The sequence below is a fragment of the Squalius cephalus genome (assembly GCF_949319135.1).
Source record: "Squalius cephalus genome assembly, chromosome: 3".
Classification (NCBI taxonomy): Eukaryota; Metazoa; Chordata; class Actinopteri; order Cypriniformes; family Leuciscidae; genus Squalius; species Squalius cephalus.
Window position 1 is genome coordinate 60782543 of NC_137124.1, and position 17440 is coordinate 60799982.

The 17440-nt window shown below is 35.4% G+C and overlaps 1 protein-coding gene across 1 annotated transcript; it reads left to right on the forward strand.

The window, feature by feature from the left end:
• The first annotated feature begins 6672 nt into the window (after nucleotides 1–6672).
• On the forward strand, nucleotides 6673–8325 carry sox32 (SRY-box transcription factor 32). The gene is made up of 2 exons (XM_079867320.1): nucleotides 6673–7040; nucleotides 7780–8325. Exons 1-2 carry the CDS (start codon nucleotides 6743–6745, stop codon nucleotides 8322–8324), a joined length of 843 nt encoding a protein of 280 aa, XP_079723446.1. The 5' UTR covers nucleotides 6673–6742; the 3' UTR covers nucleotide 8325.
• The last annotated feature ends 9115 nt before the right edge of the window (nucleotides 8326–17440 follow it).

The following is a 17440-nucleotide window of genomic DNA, read 5'->3' on the forward strand; positions in this document are numbered from 1 at the left end:
TTGTATTTTTAATCAATTAAATGCAGCCTTGATGAGAGTTTTCTTTGAAAAACATTAAAAATCTTACAGATCCAAAATGTATTTATTGAGCTTTAGAGATTTTAGATTGTAAAAACCTAATAGGCTTATAGTTTTACCATCATTCTTTCTCGTCATTAAAAAACAATCCACTGAAGCTGGACTGGCGTTAACAAACAAACAACAAACAAACAAACAAACAAACAAACCTGTCACTGAATTATGAAAACTTCCCTGTGAATACGTTGATTTTTCGCCCCATATTGTGATATTCGTTCTTATTTTAATCATAAACTTGCTCAGTAAAGTTACACAAACACAAAGTTATTTTGCTTGTGCTTTATAGATCAAAATGATTTTAATAATCTACAATGTAATTCCAAGAACTTTAATCCTCAAAGAACCATAAAGCCATTGAACCCTTTATCTCCCACTGTTTGATTTTAGCTGCTATTTTCTAAATTTCTCTGTAGATTTTGTAATTTTCAGTTGATTTGCTTGTTATTAGTTCACAAACAGTCGCATTATAAATCTGAGGCATCTGGAATATTATCTGGTCAAATAATAATAATAATAATAATAATAATAATAATAATAACTCCTTTTAGCGAGAAAACCTCAGGAAAGCGAGATATAGAAAGTTAATATGAGACGAAAGCGCTAAATATGATAAATATGAACTAATGTTCTGCATAAGGTTATTTCTCACATGATGTCTCTGAAAATAAGAAGCTAGATGACACACTAAACTTTATTTGTATGATGGGTAAATATTCACAAAGCAATATTCAAACATACCTGCAAAGTATTTGCTTATGATTTACAGTTATTATTGTCATAATTTCTAAAAAATCCCGTCCAATTCAAAGCTTTGAAAACATCAGAGAACAAGTTTAATGTAAATTGTAAAAAAAAAAAAAATTTTTTTTTCCATTTCTCTGCATGTTCGTGTTCGTTGTTCTGTATTATTTCTTTTTGTACTGAATTATAATTATGCAATAAAAAAGACAACTAAAACACAGCCTAATATTATATGAGGATGATATGATGAGGAGGATTATATGAGGATTTCAATAACCGATTATTACAAGATCTGTGTGACTTCTTCATCTCAGGCCGAGTCTGTGTTACGAGTGTGTGTGTGTGTGTGTGTGTGTGTGTGTGTGTGTGTGTGTGTGTGTGTGTGTGTGTGTGTGTGAGATCTTCTAAAGCTTGTTCTGTGTAATAATGCTGTTCTCACTCAGTGTTTCTGTCTGGTTTCCAGTCCAAATATCCAAATATTTACTAAAGTAGTAAAATGCCATAAGATATTATGTCTTGTTTTCTGGGTAAAAAATCAAAATAAAGTGAGAAAAATACACGTAATTCAAACAGAAACAAGACAAAAATACTAATTAAGAAAATCTTTTTTTTGCAGTGAGGTTGAAATAAATGTGTGTGTGTGTGTGTGTGTGTGTGTGTGTGTGTGTGTGTGTGTGTGAGGAACAGAATACAGTGCTGTGATATACAGTAGTGGAGAAGTGTGTGTGTGTGTATACAGTAGTGGAGAAGTGAACAATAGAGCGACTGATAACTTCTTATCTCTGAATAACAGCAATAAACACTTGAGCGACAGTAATACTGGTGCACATCAGAAACCAGTTCAGTTCCACTCTATACACCAGAACCAGTTCAGATCCACTCTATACACCAGAACCAGTTCAGATCCACTCTATACACCAGAACCAGTTCAGATCCACTCTATACACCAGAACCAGTTCAGATCCACTCTATACACCAGAACCAGTTCAGATCCACTCTATACACCAGAACCAGTTCAGATCCAGAAGATCTCAGTGTTTATAAACAGAGTTTAGGAGTTTAGGAGTTTGAGAAGATTGTGTTCTGCTAATGAGGCCCTCAGGGGTCCCGTAATCCACTGTGTGTTTGAGGAGGAGGCGTGTGTGTGTGTGTGTGTGTGTGTGTGTGTGTGTGTGTGTGTGTGTGTTATCTGACTCACTCCTGCTGGGCCAATACAATACTAGACACACACACACACACACTGATTCACGGCTCCATCAGACGCACTGTATTCGCTGATCTCAGACTGGAGATGTTCCTCTCTTCAGATCTCATGATCAATCATCATATCCTCTCAGATGAAGCATGATCCGCTAATGTTCATATGACAAATTATATATGACATTTGTCAAAATGTTAGCACAACATTTTTCTAAATGTCACAATCATTTTTATAAATGTCACAATCATTTGTTAACCAATAAGTATTCATTACTTCAGTGAGCTCATTATTTCTGCCTTAAATTATTGCATTGTTTAAATTAATAAATGTTTCTCTAACTGTGACTTTGTAAATGTACATTTCTGGAATACACAGCTGAGTCAGTCTCCTCTGATAACACACACTGTAAACTGTGTTTTCTGTAAAGCTGCTGTGAAACGATGTGTATTGTGAAACGGGCTATACTAATAAATGTGAACTGAATTGAATATGAAAACATTATTTCTACACATTCAGAACATCAGTTTTGAAACGCGTTTTTTCTTCTGTGAACGTTAAGAGAATGTTCCAGTTTATAATTCTACAAACATCACTGAAACAAACCCGTAAACTTCTTCCAGAAAGAGTCTATGATCCAGTAAATCCAGAACTCAGTTTATCCAGAAGAGTTCAGGACACTTTATGGAGATCCTGATTCCAGTGAGGCGTTTCTGTGGATTCTCCCGTTTCTCGCTCATAAACACTCATAAACACTCATAAACACTCCTGAGCCAAAAAAGCTGAATATTTAAAGCATTTTAAACACAGTCACTGGTCAGGAAATCAGCAAGACTCACTGTAGATAACGTGAATTAGCACAGAATCAGAGTGAGTGTGGTTCCACTCAATGTAAATGAGGAACATCTCTCAGTTTACTGTGAGACACAGTCTTCTTCTGTAGAGAACGAGTCTACAGTGATCCAGATCCAGAAGTCTGAGCTCAGGACACTTTATCCCACTGAGATGGCTGGGAAAAACGTCCCAAATATCCGGAATTCACCTTTAATTCCAATGAGGTGTACCTGTGTATTCTCCCGTTTCTTGCTCACACACTCTCTGTGTCTCCTGTGGGGGAAAAGCTGAATATTTAGAGCTATTATAACCATTTTAAACACAATCACTGGTCAGGAAATTAGCAAGAATTACACAAATACTGAACGAGCACAGAATCTGCTTCGACTGGATGAAGAGAAGTGTTGTTCCACATCTCTCAGTTTAATGTGAGACACAGTATTCAGTCTGGACTTGGACTTGTTCTTCTTTTTCAACACTTCAGAGTGTGTGTTCTCGAGCTCAAACTCTGGAGGATGAGCGGCCAGAACACACTAAAAGTTTCTAGCTTTCAGTTGTTGTGTTAGCGGATCCTAAGTTCATAACTAATGATCTTTGCGATGGAAGTGCATCAATCAAACTAACTTTATCTGGACAATAACTTTATTCTAGATCTGCTGTAAAGCCTAAACACTCTCTGTTACTGTAATCTCCTATTATCACTGTAAAGCTGCTGTGAAACATCTATATTGTTAAAGCGCTGTATAAATGAAGGAGACTCAACTTTTTCTCAAGCCATTTCTTGCTTATCTTCCCAGTTTGGTCTGAAAATAACGTCGGATCATTCCTCTTTGGGAAGCAAGACATTCTGTATTACAATCCGAAGACTTTTCACAGTGAAATCTCCACATCCTCCATTCAGATGCATTTAATATTATATTTCTCAACATATCCACATCTCCATTCAACATATTCTGCCAAAAGCTTCCTTCTGTCTGATGTTATCCTGAGACAGCATTGGCTCTTTCACTAGTGCGTTTGACCAGTGATTTGTGGTCAACACTATTAAAAGCTTATGTTGATCCATCTGGGTTTGGCCCTTGTTTTCCCCAGCGGAATGAAACAACATTGTGTTCAGATTAAGACAAACTCAAGATTATCACATTATTATAGATATAAACACTACCTGGATCATGCTATCCATCACACACACACACCTGCATATCCAAGAACAATCATAAAAACATTAATAAAAGGTTTGCCGGATAGTCAGGAATAGATGTGAGTCTATTGGATGCTTTCAAGCAAACTTTAAACAAAAAACTCTCAAATGCCTTTTTTTAAAATTATTATTTTAAAAACAACCGAAACTAACATTATTGTATTCACGCTGAGTCGCGCGAACTAATTAACAAAACCCCATTATCGCTGTTAATAGCGACGCGAGCGATCTGACGCGCGATGTGGATTCAGTCGCTAATCTAACAGTGTGAACAACCTTCAGTTTTCAGGGAGAAGGAATCATTTATTAGTGTAAGCATTAAGACACAAAAGACGCATGTTTATTGGTAGCCTACAATGTTATTTCGCACTATTCTGATTTAAATCCTTAATCTATAAAGCGCATTCCCGTTTTTTGGCATCTTATAACTGTTTATTTTTTTGTTTTTAAATTTTTATCATTTTAATATCGGTTCGTAGTTTAATTGCACGCTGAAAATAGGCTCACTCTAAAAAAAATGCAGGGTTGTTTTAACCCAAATCTGGGTCAAATATGGACGAACCCAACCGTTGGGTTAAAACATTTAATTTAATTTAAAAAAAGTAACCCAACGGCTGGGTTTGTTTATATTTGACCCAAATTTGGGTTGAAACAATCCAGCATTAGTGAGCATGCACTGCGTTTTAATATTATTATTAATATAGGCTATTGATTATTAAGATCGTCTTTTGATTGAGTAAACAAATCAAATCAAATCAAACCTTGCGTTCGTTCATCTCATTCTCGTCGAGTTTAATGTTATTAGGCTACGGCTCATCTTCCTCAGTTCATTTCAATTCAACAGCTTTTCATCATAATCATCAGGAGATCGAATTAGTCTCCAATTCACATAAACTCAATCATGAGGGTCTCGTGACTCAAATAATAGAAGAAGACGCTCTAGTTGAATTCGATTATCCTCAGTATCATTAGACTGTCTAACATGCATTATTCCGAGATCGTATCGATTAACGAACAGCCTCGCTCCGCTTTGTCAAAGACAGGTTTCGTCAGATAAAATCTAAACCTTGATCATTGCCTTCATTGAATTAACCGAGCGGCTATTTCTGATCAGACGAGTCTGTGTTTAATCGAGGTGTGAAGCTTTTCATGATTCTATTATGGCGGAATCACAAACACAAGAGTCTGAGACAACAGGTGCATCAGACAGACGAGTGTGTGTGTGTGTGTGTGTGTGTGCGCGTGAGAGAGAGAGAGAGATCTGCTGTCTGGAGGCCATCTTAATTACTGTGTGTGTGTGTGTGTGTGTGAGAGAGTGTGTTTCAGGTAAACCCTATACGTTATGGGGACATAATGACCACAATATCCAAAATCTTGGTTCTTGTGGGGGTCCGTTTCTTGGTCCCCATGAAGAAAACCGCTTATAAATCACAATAAGTGATGTTTTTTGAAAATTTAAAAATGATTTAAGTTTTGTGTGATGGGTAGAGTTTGTGTGTGTGTGTGTGTGTGTGTGTGTGTGAGAGAGAGAGAGGGTACAGTTTGTAAAGTATAAAAACCATTATGTGGAAAGTGGCCAAAAGTGATATTTTTTTAATGACCCAGTTTGATTAAACCATCAAGAAAAATGTTTTATACATATGTTTTTTAAATATGAGAGAAGAGCAAAGCACTGAATTCAGTTAATATTTATCTGCCAAAATTATGGCAAAAAAGGCAAAGCTACAGGTTTTATTGTACTATAACAATTATTGTTGATTAACTTAAAAAAAAGTATGTTACCCGGTAGCCTTAGAGTTCACTGAAATTAAAACTAAATTGAGTTAATAAAATGAAGGAGGTTTAATCAGCGAAAACTCAAAATATGATGTTTTCTGAACCCAATTAATTATCCAAGTTGATTTGACAAAAGAAAACAAAGTTGATAAATCTTGAAAATAACTTTTTACAGTGTGAAAAAAATGCATTGAAAAATAAAAAGCAAACTCCAACTACAACAATCAGTTATTAATATTTCATGGCTTCACTCTTGTTTTTGTTTATGATTTCTGGGCAAAATTATGACTGCAAAATCTGGCATGTTTCAATGCTTTATAATCACAAATAAAACAATTGACTCCAATAAACGTGAATAAAGGGTGAATATGTCAGATGTGTGTGTGTGTGTGTGTGTGTGTGTGTGTGTGTGTGTGTTTCAGATGTCATTTGGTCAGGCCACATCTTTGAAAGACATGATATGCGATGTGAGCTTATGCGAGAGTATTTCTTCTCCTTTTTTTTTTTTTTTTTACATTTAGAAAAAAAATGTCTAAAAATCCGGGGAATATAATTCCAATCCCAATTTTTAATCCCAAGAGGGATACAATAAACAAAATGATTTATTGAATTTTCAGTTTAGAAACTTGACAGTTTCCTATAGGCTAACATGTTATTTTAGCCTAAATTATGGTTTCTACTGACTATTAGTATTTCTAGCAGTCCACAAGCAATGGATATGTCAACTACTTTATAAAACAATGTTAATATTTTTTATACACATTTCGTTATCGCGCGCGTGCACATCGGCGTTATCGCTGAGGTGAAACTTCCCGCGCTTCTTCACACCTTTAATCCACTCCTCCGCCGCTGATTGGCCCGCGCTCCCGTTAAATCCCACTGGATCCCAGAGATGGACCAGGACAAACTCCAGCATGTTCCTCGACCAGATACTCCCAGAACTTCAAATCGACAGCGCCAGAATGATGCTCGAGAGTCAGCAGTGCCGCGTCGCGTCGCGTTGCCCGGTGTCGCGATGCCCGGTGTCGGGTCCGTCGAGCCCGGTGTCGGTGGGTTCCGAGTCCTGTTGCTCAAGCCCTGAAGCGAAGACGCTCGCGGAGGCTCGAGTGCGACGCCCTCTGAACGCGTTCATCATCTGGACCAAAGAGGAGCGTCGACGCCTCGCGCAACTCAACCCGGACCTGGAGAACACGGACCTCAGCAAAATACTCGGTGAGTGCTTCATTACAGCATCAGTTACACCGGAATATGCGTTTCATATCGTTAAGTGATAAAATAAATAAATAAAAAGTTGTATTTACATTTATATTTATATTATACAGTAACTTTACAGAAATTTCCGCTAAATCTTAAAACACAACATAATGCAATGCGTAATTCAAAACACAGGTAAAACACCTGTAAAAAAAAAAAAAAAATCCTACCCGATCTCATTGCAATTCGTACGTATTTTATGAGATGGCTTATTCGCACGACTTCACTCGTATGAATTTGTACGATTTTTGCTCAATTTTCTGCATATTTTACTAGTTGCCCAATTCGTATGAATTCGTACGAATGACCTACCCCTGACCCCGCCACCAAACCTACCCATCACTGGGGTTTAGACAACAAAAATGTTTTTTTTTGGGGGGGGGGGGGGGGGTAGGTTTAGACAAATCATACGAATTCGTACAAGTGAGGGCATGAGATAGCGCTGTTGGACAACCCAACCGTTGGGTTAAAAATTTGAATTAAAAAATTTAACCCAACTGCCGGGTTTGTGCGTATTTGACACAAATTTGGGTTAAAACAAAAAAAGTCTGTCAAAACAAAGCTATCTCACAACCTCACTTGTACGAATTCGTTCATTTGTCTAAACCCAACCCATAAGCTTATGCATATTGAAATAAAGTGAGCAGTGTGATAGCCTATTACCGTTTAAACTAAAACTTTGTGTGTGTGTTTACAGGAAAGACATGGAAGGCCATGTCTCTGGCAGAGAAGCGTCCTTACATGCAAGAAGCAGAACGACTGCGAGTCCAGCACACCATTGACTATCCCAACTACAAATACCGGCCCCGTCGACGAAAGTGCAACAAGCGTGGCACTAAAATGCCTTCAACTGAGAACATCAACTCTCCAAACGCGAGTTTCCACCTCAGCGAAAACTTCAACTCTCCAAACGCAAGTTTCCACCTGAGTTATATTCTTCAAGGTCAAGCCTCACACTGGCCATGCACGCTTCCACACACTGGGTTTTCACTGGAGAACCACTGTGAGACGACGACATCGCATGGAAACCTGGCGTATCATAACTCCTGTTTCTCGCAGTCGAGCGGGCCGGAGCTCTGGGGAACACAGGTGTGTGTAGGAGGACCTTCTCTGGAGTTTTACCTGGACCAGGTGAGATTCGACATGCTGGACCAGCTCGACCGCAGCGAGTTCGACCAGTACCTCAATCCTGGCGCACAACACACTCCCAACAGAGACTCCAGTGCTGAACGCTTCCAGTGAACCAACGTGTGTGATTAAACAGTGTTTATTTATTATATGGGTAACATTTTACAATACGGTTCATTAGTTAACATTAGTAAATGTATTAACTAACAATGAGGAATGCATTTGTTCCTGTATTTATTAATGTCAGCTAATAAAAAATGCAGCTGTTCAGTGTTTGTTCATGTTAGTTCACTGTGACTAATGTTAAAAATACAACCTTTGATTTTATTAATGTATTAGTAAATGTTGAAATTAATATTAACTATGATTAGTAAATGCTGTAGAAGTATTGTTCATTTTTAGGTCATGTTAACTAATTAACCTTATTGTAAAGTGCTATCATGATATGTAATGCAAATGTTGCTGACATGCATGTTGAAAGATCATGACATTGTTGACCTTGAGTTCAGCGTGTATTTATAGATTTTTTCTTTATTTTACTTGTGTAAAGTTTGCTTTTTTATGATGTCATAAATAAAATATATGATCAATCACTTTAATGTTTTAGATTAACTGATTTCATATCTGAATGGCAGACAACTTATTGATATATACAAAAGGAAGATTTTTTATGTCGATGTATAAAACTTAATTTGTTAGCTTTGTGAGGAGGAACTGCTGTTTGCTGTTTTGCTCACGCCTTTCTGTCAACAAACCCTCCCCTAAAATCCCAAAACACATATGAGTCCACTGAACAAAGTTTCTCAGATTTATGAAGAAACTTAATACTTCATGTGCTTAATGCTCTACAGAGAATTACTGATGTGTTAGTAAACTAGTCATAAAGCATCAGTATAACAAGTCAAGTCAAGTCAAGTCAAGTTTATTTATATAGCGCTTTTCACAACATAGGTTGTATCAAAGCAGCTTCACAGTATTAAATTAAAACAATACATCAATGTTTGTTTATAGTGGAACGTCCACGTTTGGTAATGCTAACCAATAGTATCGTTGATTGATTAATTAAATTAAATATCCCCAAATATCCCCAAATATAACACATGAATTGTCTTGAGGCACTAAAGAGTAGGAGGGTAATTCCTGGTAATCAGTGTTTTTTGACCATCACAAAATGTACTGAATCTAGTTTTAAAAGAAATATATGATAGGGTGATGTAAAACATTTGAAAACATACTCTGGTCAAGCTTGGGTAAATAAATGTAACCATTATTAAACAAAATTAATTAAATGGAAGACCAAAAAATGTTCACCCTGTTATTTATACTCTAGTAAATTTTCATTGTCACTGAATAATTAGCATGTTTTCTTGCTGATTTTATGAAATGATTGTAAAATAAAAAAAATAAAAAAATGCTTAACAGGGTGGACAAAATAATAACAGGGTGTATAAACTGAAAACAGTGTGGACAAAATATTAAGGCAGACAAACTGATAACAGGGTGGACAAAATAATAACAGGGTGGACAAAATAATAAAGGGTAGAGAAAATAATAACAGGGCGGACAAAATAATAACAGGGTAGAGAAAATAATAACAGGGTAGAGAAAATAATAACAGGGTGGGCAAAATAATAACAGGGTGGACAAAATAATAACAGGGTGGACAAAATAATAACAGGGTGGACAAAATAATAACAGGGTAGACAAAATAATAACAGGATAGACAAAATAATAACAGGGCGGACAAAATAATAACAGGGTAGAGAAAATAATAACAGGGTGGGCAAAATAATAACAGGGTAGACAAAATAATAAAGGGTAGAGAAAATAATAACAGGGTAGACAAAATAATAAAGGGTAGAGAAAATAATGACAGGGTGGGCAAAATAATAACAGGGTGGACAAAATAATAACAGGGTAGAGAAAATAATAACAGGGTAGAGAAAATAATAACAGGGTAGAGAAAATAATAACAGGGTGGAAAAAATAATAACAGGGTAGACAAAATAATAACAGGGCGGACAAAATAATAAATGGTAGAGAAAATAATAACAGGGAGGACAAAATAATAACAGGGTAGAGAAAATAATAACAGGGCGGACAAAATAATAACAGGGTGGACAAAATAATAACAACAGGGTAGACAAAATAATAAAGGGTAGAGAAAATAATAACAGGGAGGACAAAATAATAACAGGGTGGACAAAATAATAACAGGGTAGACAAAATAATAAAGGGTAGAGAAAATAATAACAGGGAGGACAAAATAATAACAGGGTAGACAAAATAATAACAGGGTGGAAAAAATAATAACAGGGTAGACAAAATAATAACAGGGTAGACAAAATAATAAAGGGTAGAGAAAATAATAACAGGGAGGACAAAATAATAACAGGGTGGACAAAATAATAACAGGGTGGAAAAAATAATAACGGTGGACAAAATAATAACAGGGTAGACAAAATAATAACAGGGTGGACAAAATAATAACAGGGTAGACAAAATAATAAAGGGTAGAGAAAATAATAGGGCAGACAAAATAATAACAGGGTAGACAAAATAATAAAGGGTAGAGAAAATAATAACAGGGTAGAGAAAATAATAAAGGGTGGACAAAATAATAACAGGGTAGAGAAAATAATAAAGGGTAGAGAAAATAATAACAGGGTAGAGAAAATAATAAAGGGTGGACAAAATAATAACAGGGTAGACAAAATAATAAAGGGTAGAGAAAATAATAACAGGGTAGAGAAAATAATAAAGGGTGGACAAAATAATAACAGGGCGGACAAAATAATAAATGGTAGAGAAAATAATAACAGGGCGGACAAAATAATAACAGGGTGGACAAAATAATAACAGGGTGGACAAAATAATAACGGTGGACAAAATAATAACAGGGTGGAAAAAATAATAACAGGGTGGACAAAATAATAACAGGGCGGACAAAATAATAACGGTGGACAAAATAATAACAGGGTGGAAAAAATAATAACAGGGTGGACAAAATAATAACAGGGTGGAAAAAATAATAACAGGGTAGAGAAAATAATAACAGGGTAGAGAAAATAATAAAGGGTGGACAAAATAATAACAGGGCGGACAAAATAATAAATGGTAGAGAAAATAATAACAGGGCGGACAAAATAATAACAGGGTGGACAAAATAATAACAGGGAGGACAAAATAATAACGGTGGACAAAATAATAACAGGGTGGAAAAAATAATAACAGGGTGGACAAAATAATAACAGGGCGGACAAAATAATAAATGGTAGAGAAAATAATAACAGGGCGGACAAAATAATAACAGGGTGGACAAAATAATAACAGGGTAGAGAAAATAATAACAGGGCGGACAAAATAATAACAGGGTGGACAAAATAATAACAGGGTGGACAAAATAATAACGGTGGACAAAATAATAACAGGGTGGAAAAAATAATAACAGGGTGGACAAAATAATAACAGGGTGGACAAAATAATAACGGTGGACAAAATAATAACAGGGTGGAAAAAATAATAACAGGGTGGACAAAATAATAACAGGGTGGAAAAAATAATAACAGGGTAGAGAAAATAATAACAGGGTAGAGAAAATAATAAAGGGTGGACAAAATAATAACAGGGCGGACAAAATAATAAATGGTAGAGAAAATAATAACAGGGCGGACAAAATAATAACAGGGTGGACAAAATAATAACGGTGGACAAAATAATAACAGGGTGGAAAAAATAATAACAGGGTGGACAAAATAATAACAGGGCGGACAAAATAATAAATGGTAGAGAAAATAATAACAGGGCGGACAAAATAATAACAGGGTGGACAAAATAATAACAGGGTAGAGAAAATAATAACAGGGCGGACAAAATAATAACAGGGTAGACAAAATAATAACAGGGTGGAAAAAATAATAACAGGGTGGACAAAATAATAACGGTGGACAAAATAATAACGGTGGACAAAATAATAACAGGGTGGAAAAAATAATAACAGGGTGGACAAAATAATAACAGGGCGGACAAAATAATAAATGGTAGAGAAAATAATAACAGGGCGGACAAAATAATAACAGGGTGGACAAAATAATAACAGGGTAGAGAAAATAATAACAGGGCGGACAAAATAATAACAGGGTAGACAAAATAATAACAGGGTGGAAAAAATAATAACAGGGCGGACAAAATAATAACAGGGTGGACAAAATAATAACGGTGGACAAAATAATAACAGGGTGGAAAAAATAATAACAGGGTGGACAAAATAATAACAGGGCGGACAAAATAATAAATGGTAGAGAAAATAATAACAGGGCGGACAAAATAATAACAGGGTGGACAAAATAATAACAGGGCGGACAAAATAATAACAGGGTAGACAAAATAATAACAGGGTAGACAAGTGGTATAAATAATGGATGGATGATTTCACAGTTACATTTTTACTTTATTTTTTAACTGGATTTAGATGGGAAACAATATGTAAAACATTGCATTGAACATTAAATTCACTTCTTGAACTTTAAACATCAGTTACTTTTCAGATTTAACAGGATGGACGTTCTGATCTAAAATCACCAATGCGCATGTCTGAGCAAAAACAAGCTAACATGTTTATCAAATAAAGAACTGAATGATATTTAAAACTGTAATTTCAACTGAATCATCTTAAAGAATCATTACTGGTAAAATGACTGATAAAACATTATGAAAATGGGCTACAATATGCTTAGAGTTTAAATGGTGTTATTTATGACTAAGACAGCTAGAGCTAGGTTTAAAATTGATATTGTTCCAACATTTTAAGGCAGTAAGACCGAATCCGAAGATAATCTTTGTGTATAGATTTCTTCCATGTCTCTGCTGAACTCAAGGAAACACACTTTCCCCTGATAAATATCTTCACAGATCTGTAAACAATTAAGAAAGTGACATCATGCTACAGACTTGAAGCTGACATTCCATAACTAAAGCAATGATAACAATACCTGATGCTCTTCTATGCCAACTCTGGAATGTGTATTGATTATGAGCAGGCAAACATGAGGTAATATTTGCTTGAATCTAACATATTTGTTCAAAATATAGAGTTTCCCTTCTTTTTCAGAAATATACCTTTTAAGATAACATTCCACGAATGTTTCAGAAGTTTTAAAACAGAAGGTTAGTGGAACATTCAGAAATCATCAAAGAAAAAGGAACCAAAGTCATTCATTTTCTTGACTTTCATCCAAATAATTAAATAATTGGCAGTGCAACCGAATAAGTTAGCTATTTATAAGCAATAACTCTTATAAGCAAGCTGTTGAAAAACAGTCCAATATGCTTTATTATCCCAACCAACAATTTTTGGTTCACAGAACGTTCTGGGAACGTTCCCACAACATGCAGCCTATAGTTGTAACGTTGGTTTTTGGTTAGACAGGAAAGTTTTCGTTACGGAAATATAACTTCACAATTATTCACAACTATTGTGAAATCAATAGAAATAACCCGAGTCCATAAACCGTCATATGGGTAACTTCATCTTATTAATGTGTAAGATTTTGTATCTTGTATCGCTGTACAGTAGTTAACCGATTTTACATTAAGCGCCGAATAACAATGACTTCAAGACATTTAAAAAAAGAACAACAATTATGACTAACTATAGGATAACAATAACATACCACGGAATTACCCGCTCGTGCAGTAAAGAACAAACCCACGTAGGCTTATTTATGATCTTTATGCTTTTCATACTACGCATAACTTTGGCTCATTATTTTTAACTGTAACATGAAAACGTTTTAACTGATATAATACAGGTATTAATACACTGTATCTACAAAATATAGCCTACTTTGTTTATGAAAAATGACACATTTCCACATAGCATATATAAAAATAACACCTAAAAATATCCTGCAGGGAACTTATTTGTTTCCAAAAAGAAATACCAAACGGGAGGAACATTAAGGGAATCTGTGTTTGCTGGGATATTGCAAACTAGCCTACTTGTTTTCAAATTATTTTTATTTATTATAGAAAATCATAAACACACTGGATTGTGGCGCAAATGGTTAGACTGCACTTTGTAAATCTTAATGCCCCGCCTCGTAAAATAACCTCAGTAAGCTCCTGTCAATCACACGTCACGTGCTCATGTTGACCACGCGATGGCGCCATAACCCAACAAGTGTGTTTTTGTGTCAATTATGGCAAAAACTGAAAAAGAAAAATAACATAAAACAGCTGACGTACGTTACGCAAACACTAAGGTATCATTAGGCCTATATAAACTTAATGTCTAATGTTAAAGTTAGTTTTTTACGTTTGACACGCTATGCTCGTTTTTTTTATTATTAAATGCTTAAAGAAAAGAAAAGAAAAAACAAACAAACAAACATTGACAAAAAAAAAAAAAAAAAACATTAACAACAATTATTGTCTTAACATAATACAACAACACTCCAGAGTCCTTCAGTCTGACACTATGCTCGTTTTTTTATTAAATGGCAATCACATTACAAATAATAAACATGACAATAATACTCCAACACATAGTAGGCTATAAAAAATTGAACAAATATAGACTACAACAAATAGTAAAAGAAAATATACGGTATGATATATGAAATAATACAAGTAAAAAGAAAGGAAAAACAAAACAGAAAATAATATAAGGAACAGTATGAGATCATCATAAATATCATAAAAGCATCACATGGAGACCTAGTGCGTTTTCCTTTACTATATTTTAACCCAAATAGTAACTCAATATAAGTTTCCAAGTTTCCAAGTATCTTTCTGAAATAACAAAAAGTTGGGTTGGATCAAGCGGCAACCTTCCAGTTTCTCTCTCCAATCCAACACGGAAGAGAGTTAGACTGCAGTTCATCCACTGGCCACTAGAGGCCGGCTGCAGAAGAGACTCTAACCCCTGTGTTAAAATGTCCAACTTTACAGCAGAATAAAACAGGTTTACAGACTAATATTCCTGCCGTCTCTAATAACACTCTTCAAACAACAGAAGACAAAGAGAAAATTCACTCACAAAAAAAAAAAAAATCTTGCATCACAATAATTGTGATTGTCAAAACATTTTAGTAACCAAACAGAATTTTATGTTTAGTGACAACATGTTACACTGTTTACAATTTCTGGTAAGCTACGGTTTCTTATTATTGCTTAACACAAATTTCACGATTTCAATTCAATTCTTGTGATTTGAATCAATATTGATTCATTTGGATAAATATTAGGTAGCCTACACAAGATAGGCGTTAATTTTTCTCAAGAAAAAAAATCTCACCTAATGCTGTAAACATACATACTACCTATCAGTAGTATTATTTAAGGTTAAAAATAACTCAAATTAAATATAATGCGTTTTTTTATTATAATAACAACTTTAATTATATAAGTAAAAATATAATAAATATGATAGTACACATATTTAGCAAAATACTCTCTAGCTCTTTTTTCTAGCCAACTAACGTGCTAGCCCATTATGGTCATTAATGGCTTTCCTGAGGTAAATGTTATGTGACATAATTGTTCAGCTGATTTATTGACCCTTTCCGCGGATGAAAAACACTGATTGGTCGATATTATGTATGAGGAATATACATTTCGGTAAGTTGTACTGTATCTTTCAACAGTGTTCATTCGTGTTTATTTACCGCTAGCTAGTAGAGATGATCGGGTCACGTGCGCTAGCGATCTGTCACGTCACATTTACTAGCGCCAAAACGGTATTTATTTGAATTTCGTAATAAAATTGACAGAATTTGCGAGCTGAGACTTTTTTTTATATATTATAAGTAACTGCTCTGTCTGTCGGTGTCAGTGTCCTCTTTGCTTCGCGATGTTTCGTGCGTGAGAACATGTGTGTGTGTCCTGAGAGCGAGTGTCGATCGCGTGAGAGTTGCAGCTCTGCTTCTGATCCTCATCATACTGTAAAATATCACTGGAGATTTGAGTTTGAGACTAAACTTAAAATATGTGTGTGTGTGTGTGTGTGTGTGTGTGTGTGTGTGTGTGTGTGTGTGTGTGTGTGTGTGTCCTGGTAAACCCTACATTATGGGGACAAAATGTCCACAGAAAGATATGGCAATATCCAAAATTCATGTCCCTGTGAGGAAATGTTTTGACCTCATGAGGAAAACAACTTATAAATCATAACTGATGTTTTTTGAAAAACACTTTTGTGTGTGTGTGTGTGTGTGTGTGTGTGTGTGTGTGTGTGTGTGTGTGTGTGTGTGTGTGTGTGAAAGAGAGAGAGAGAGTGCAAGTGTGTGTGTGTGTGTGTGAGAGAGAGAGAGAGAGAGAGAGAGAGAGTGTGTGTGTGTGTGTGTGTGTGTGTGTGTGTGTGTGTGTGTGTGTGAGAGAGAGAGAGTGCAAGTGTGTGTATGCGTGTCTCTGTGTGTGTGTGTGTGTGTTTAAGAGAGAGAGAGAGAGCCCGCATTTACATACAATGTCAAAGCCTCCATCTTAGTGTTATCTTGGAAATAAAATTGATTCTTGTCTACACTCCAGCCACTGTCTTTACAGTGTGTGTGTGTGTGTGAGAGAGAGAGATCGCCTGTAAAATTAGGAACTACACATATGCTAATTATAGTTTTTAGTCTGAACCTGAAGACTATTTCCAACTGCATATTCTATTTCGAGTTGGTTGGAAAGAGTGGGGTAAACTGTGCCACTTTACTCAAGTTCTTTACCATTTTGCAGAAATATTGAAATGTTTTACACAACCTTCAATTTATCTATTAAAAATGTAGTAATTAAGTAAATTCTGTTTATGTCTTGTATATGAATATGGTTATTTAGGACTCTTGGAATATTTCCCCTGAACAAGCGAAGCAAGTTTCTTTTTAAACATGGGCTTTAATACGAGCAAGCAGGGCTACACTAAAAGCTTTAAAACATGGTTAGAGTTCAGTTGTTCCACTGACTCAGTTTTTTTTATGTCTATTTGTTGTTGTTGGAATGATGTTGGACTCATAACTGAGCATTTATTGTTGTTAAGGGCCAGATTTAGCCTGTGCTCGGCTGATAGCGCGCGTGTTATTGTAATTATAATCTGATAAAGCTTTCTGTGGGGATCAGGTCAAGTGTTGACATCAGGACCATTCACACACACACACACACACACACACACACACACACACACATACACACACACACACACACACACATATATGAGACCCGGCAGGGAAAAAATACTTTTGAATGATGCCTCAAAA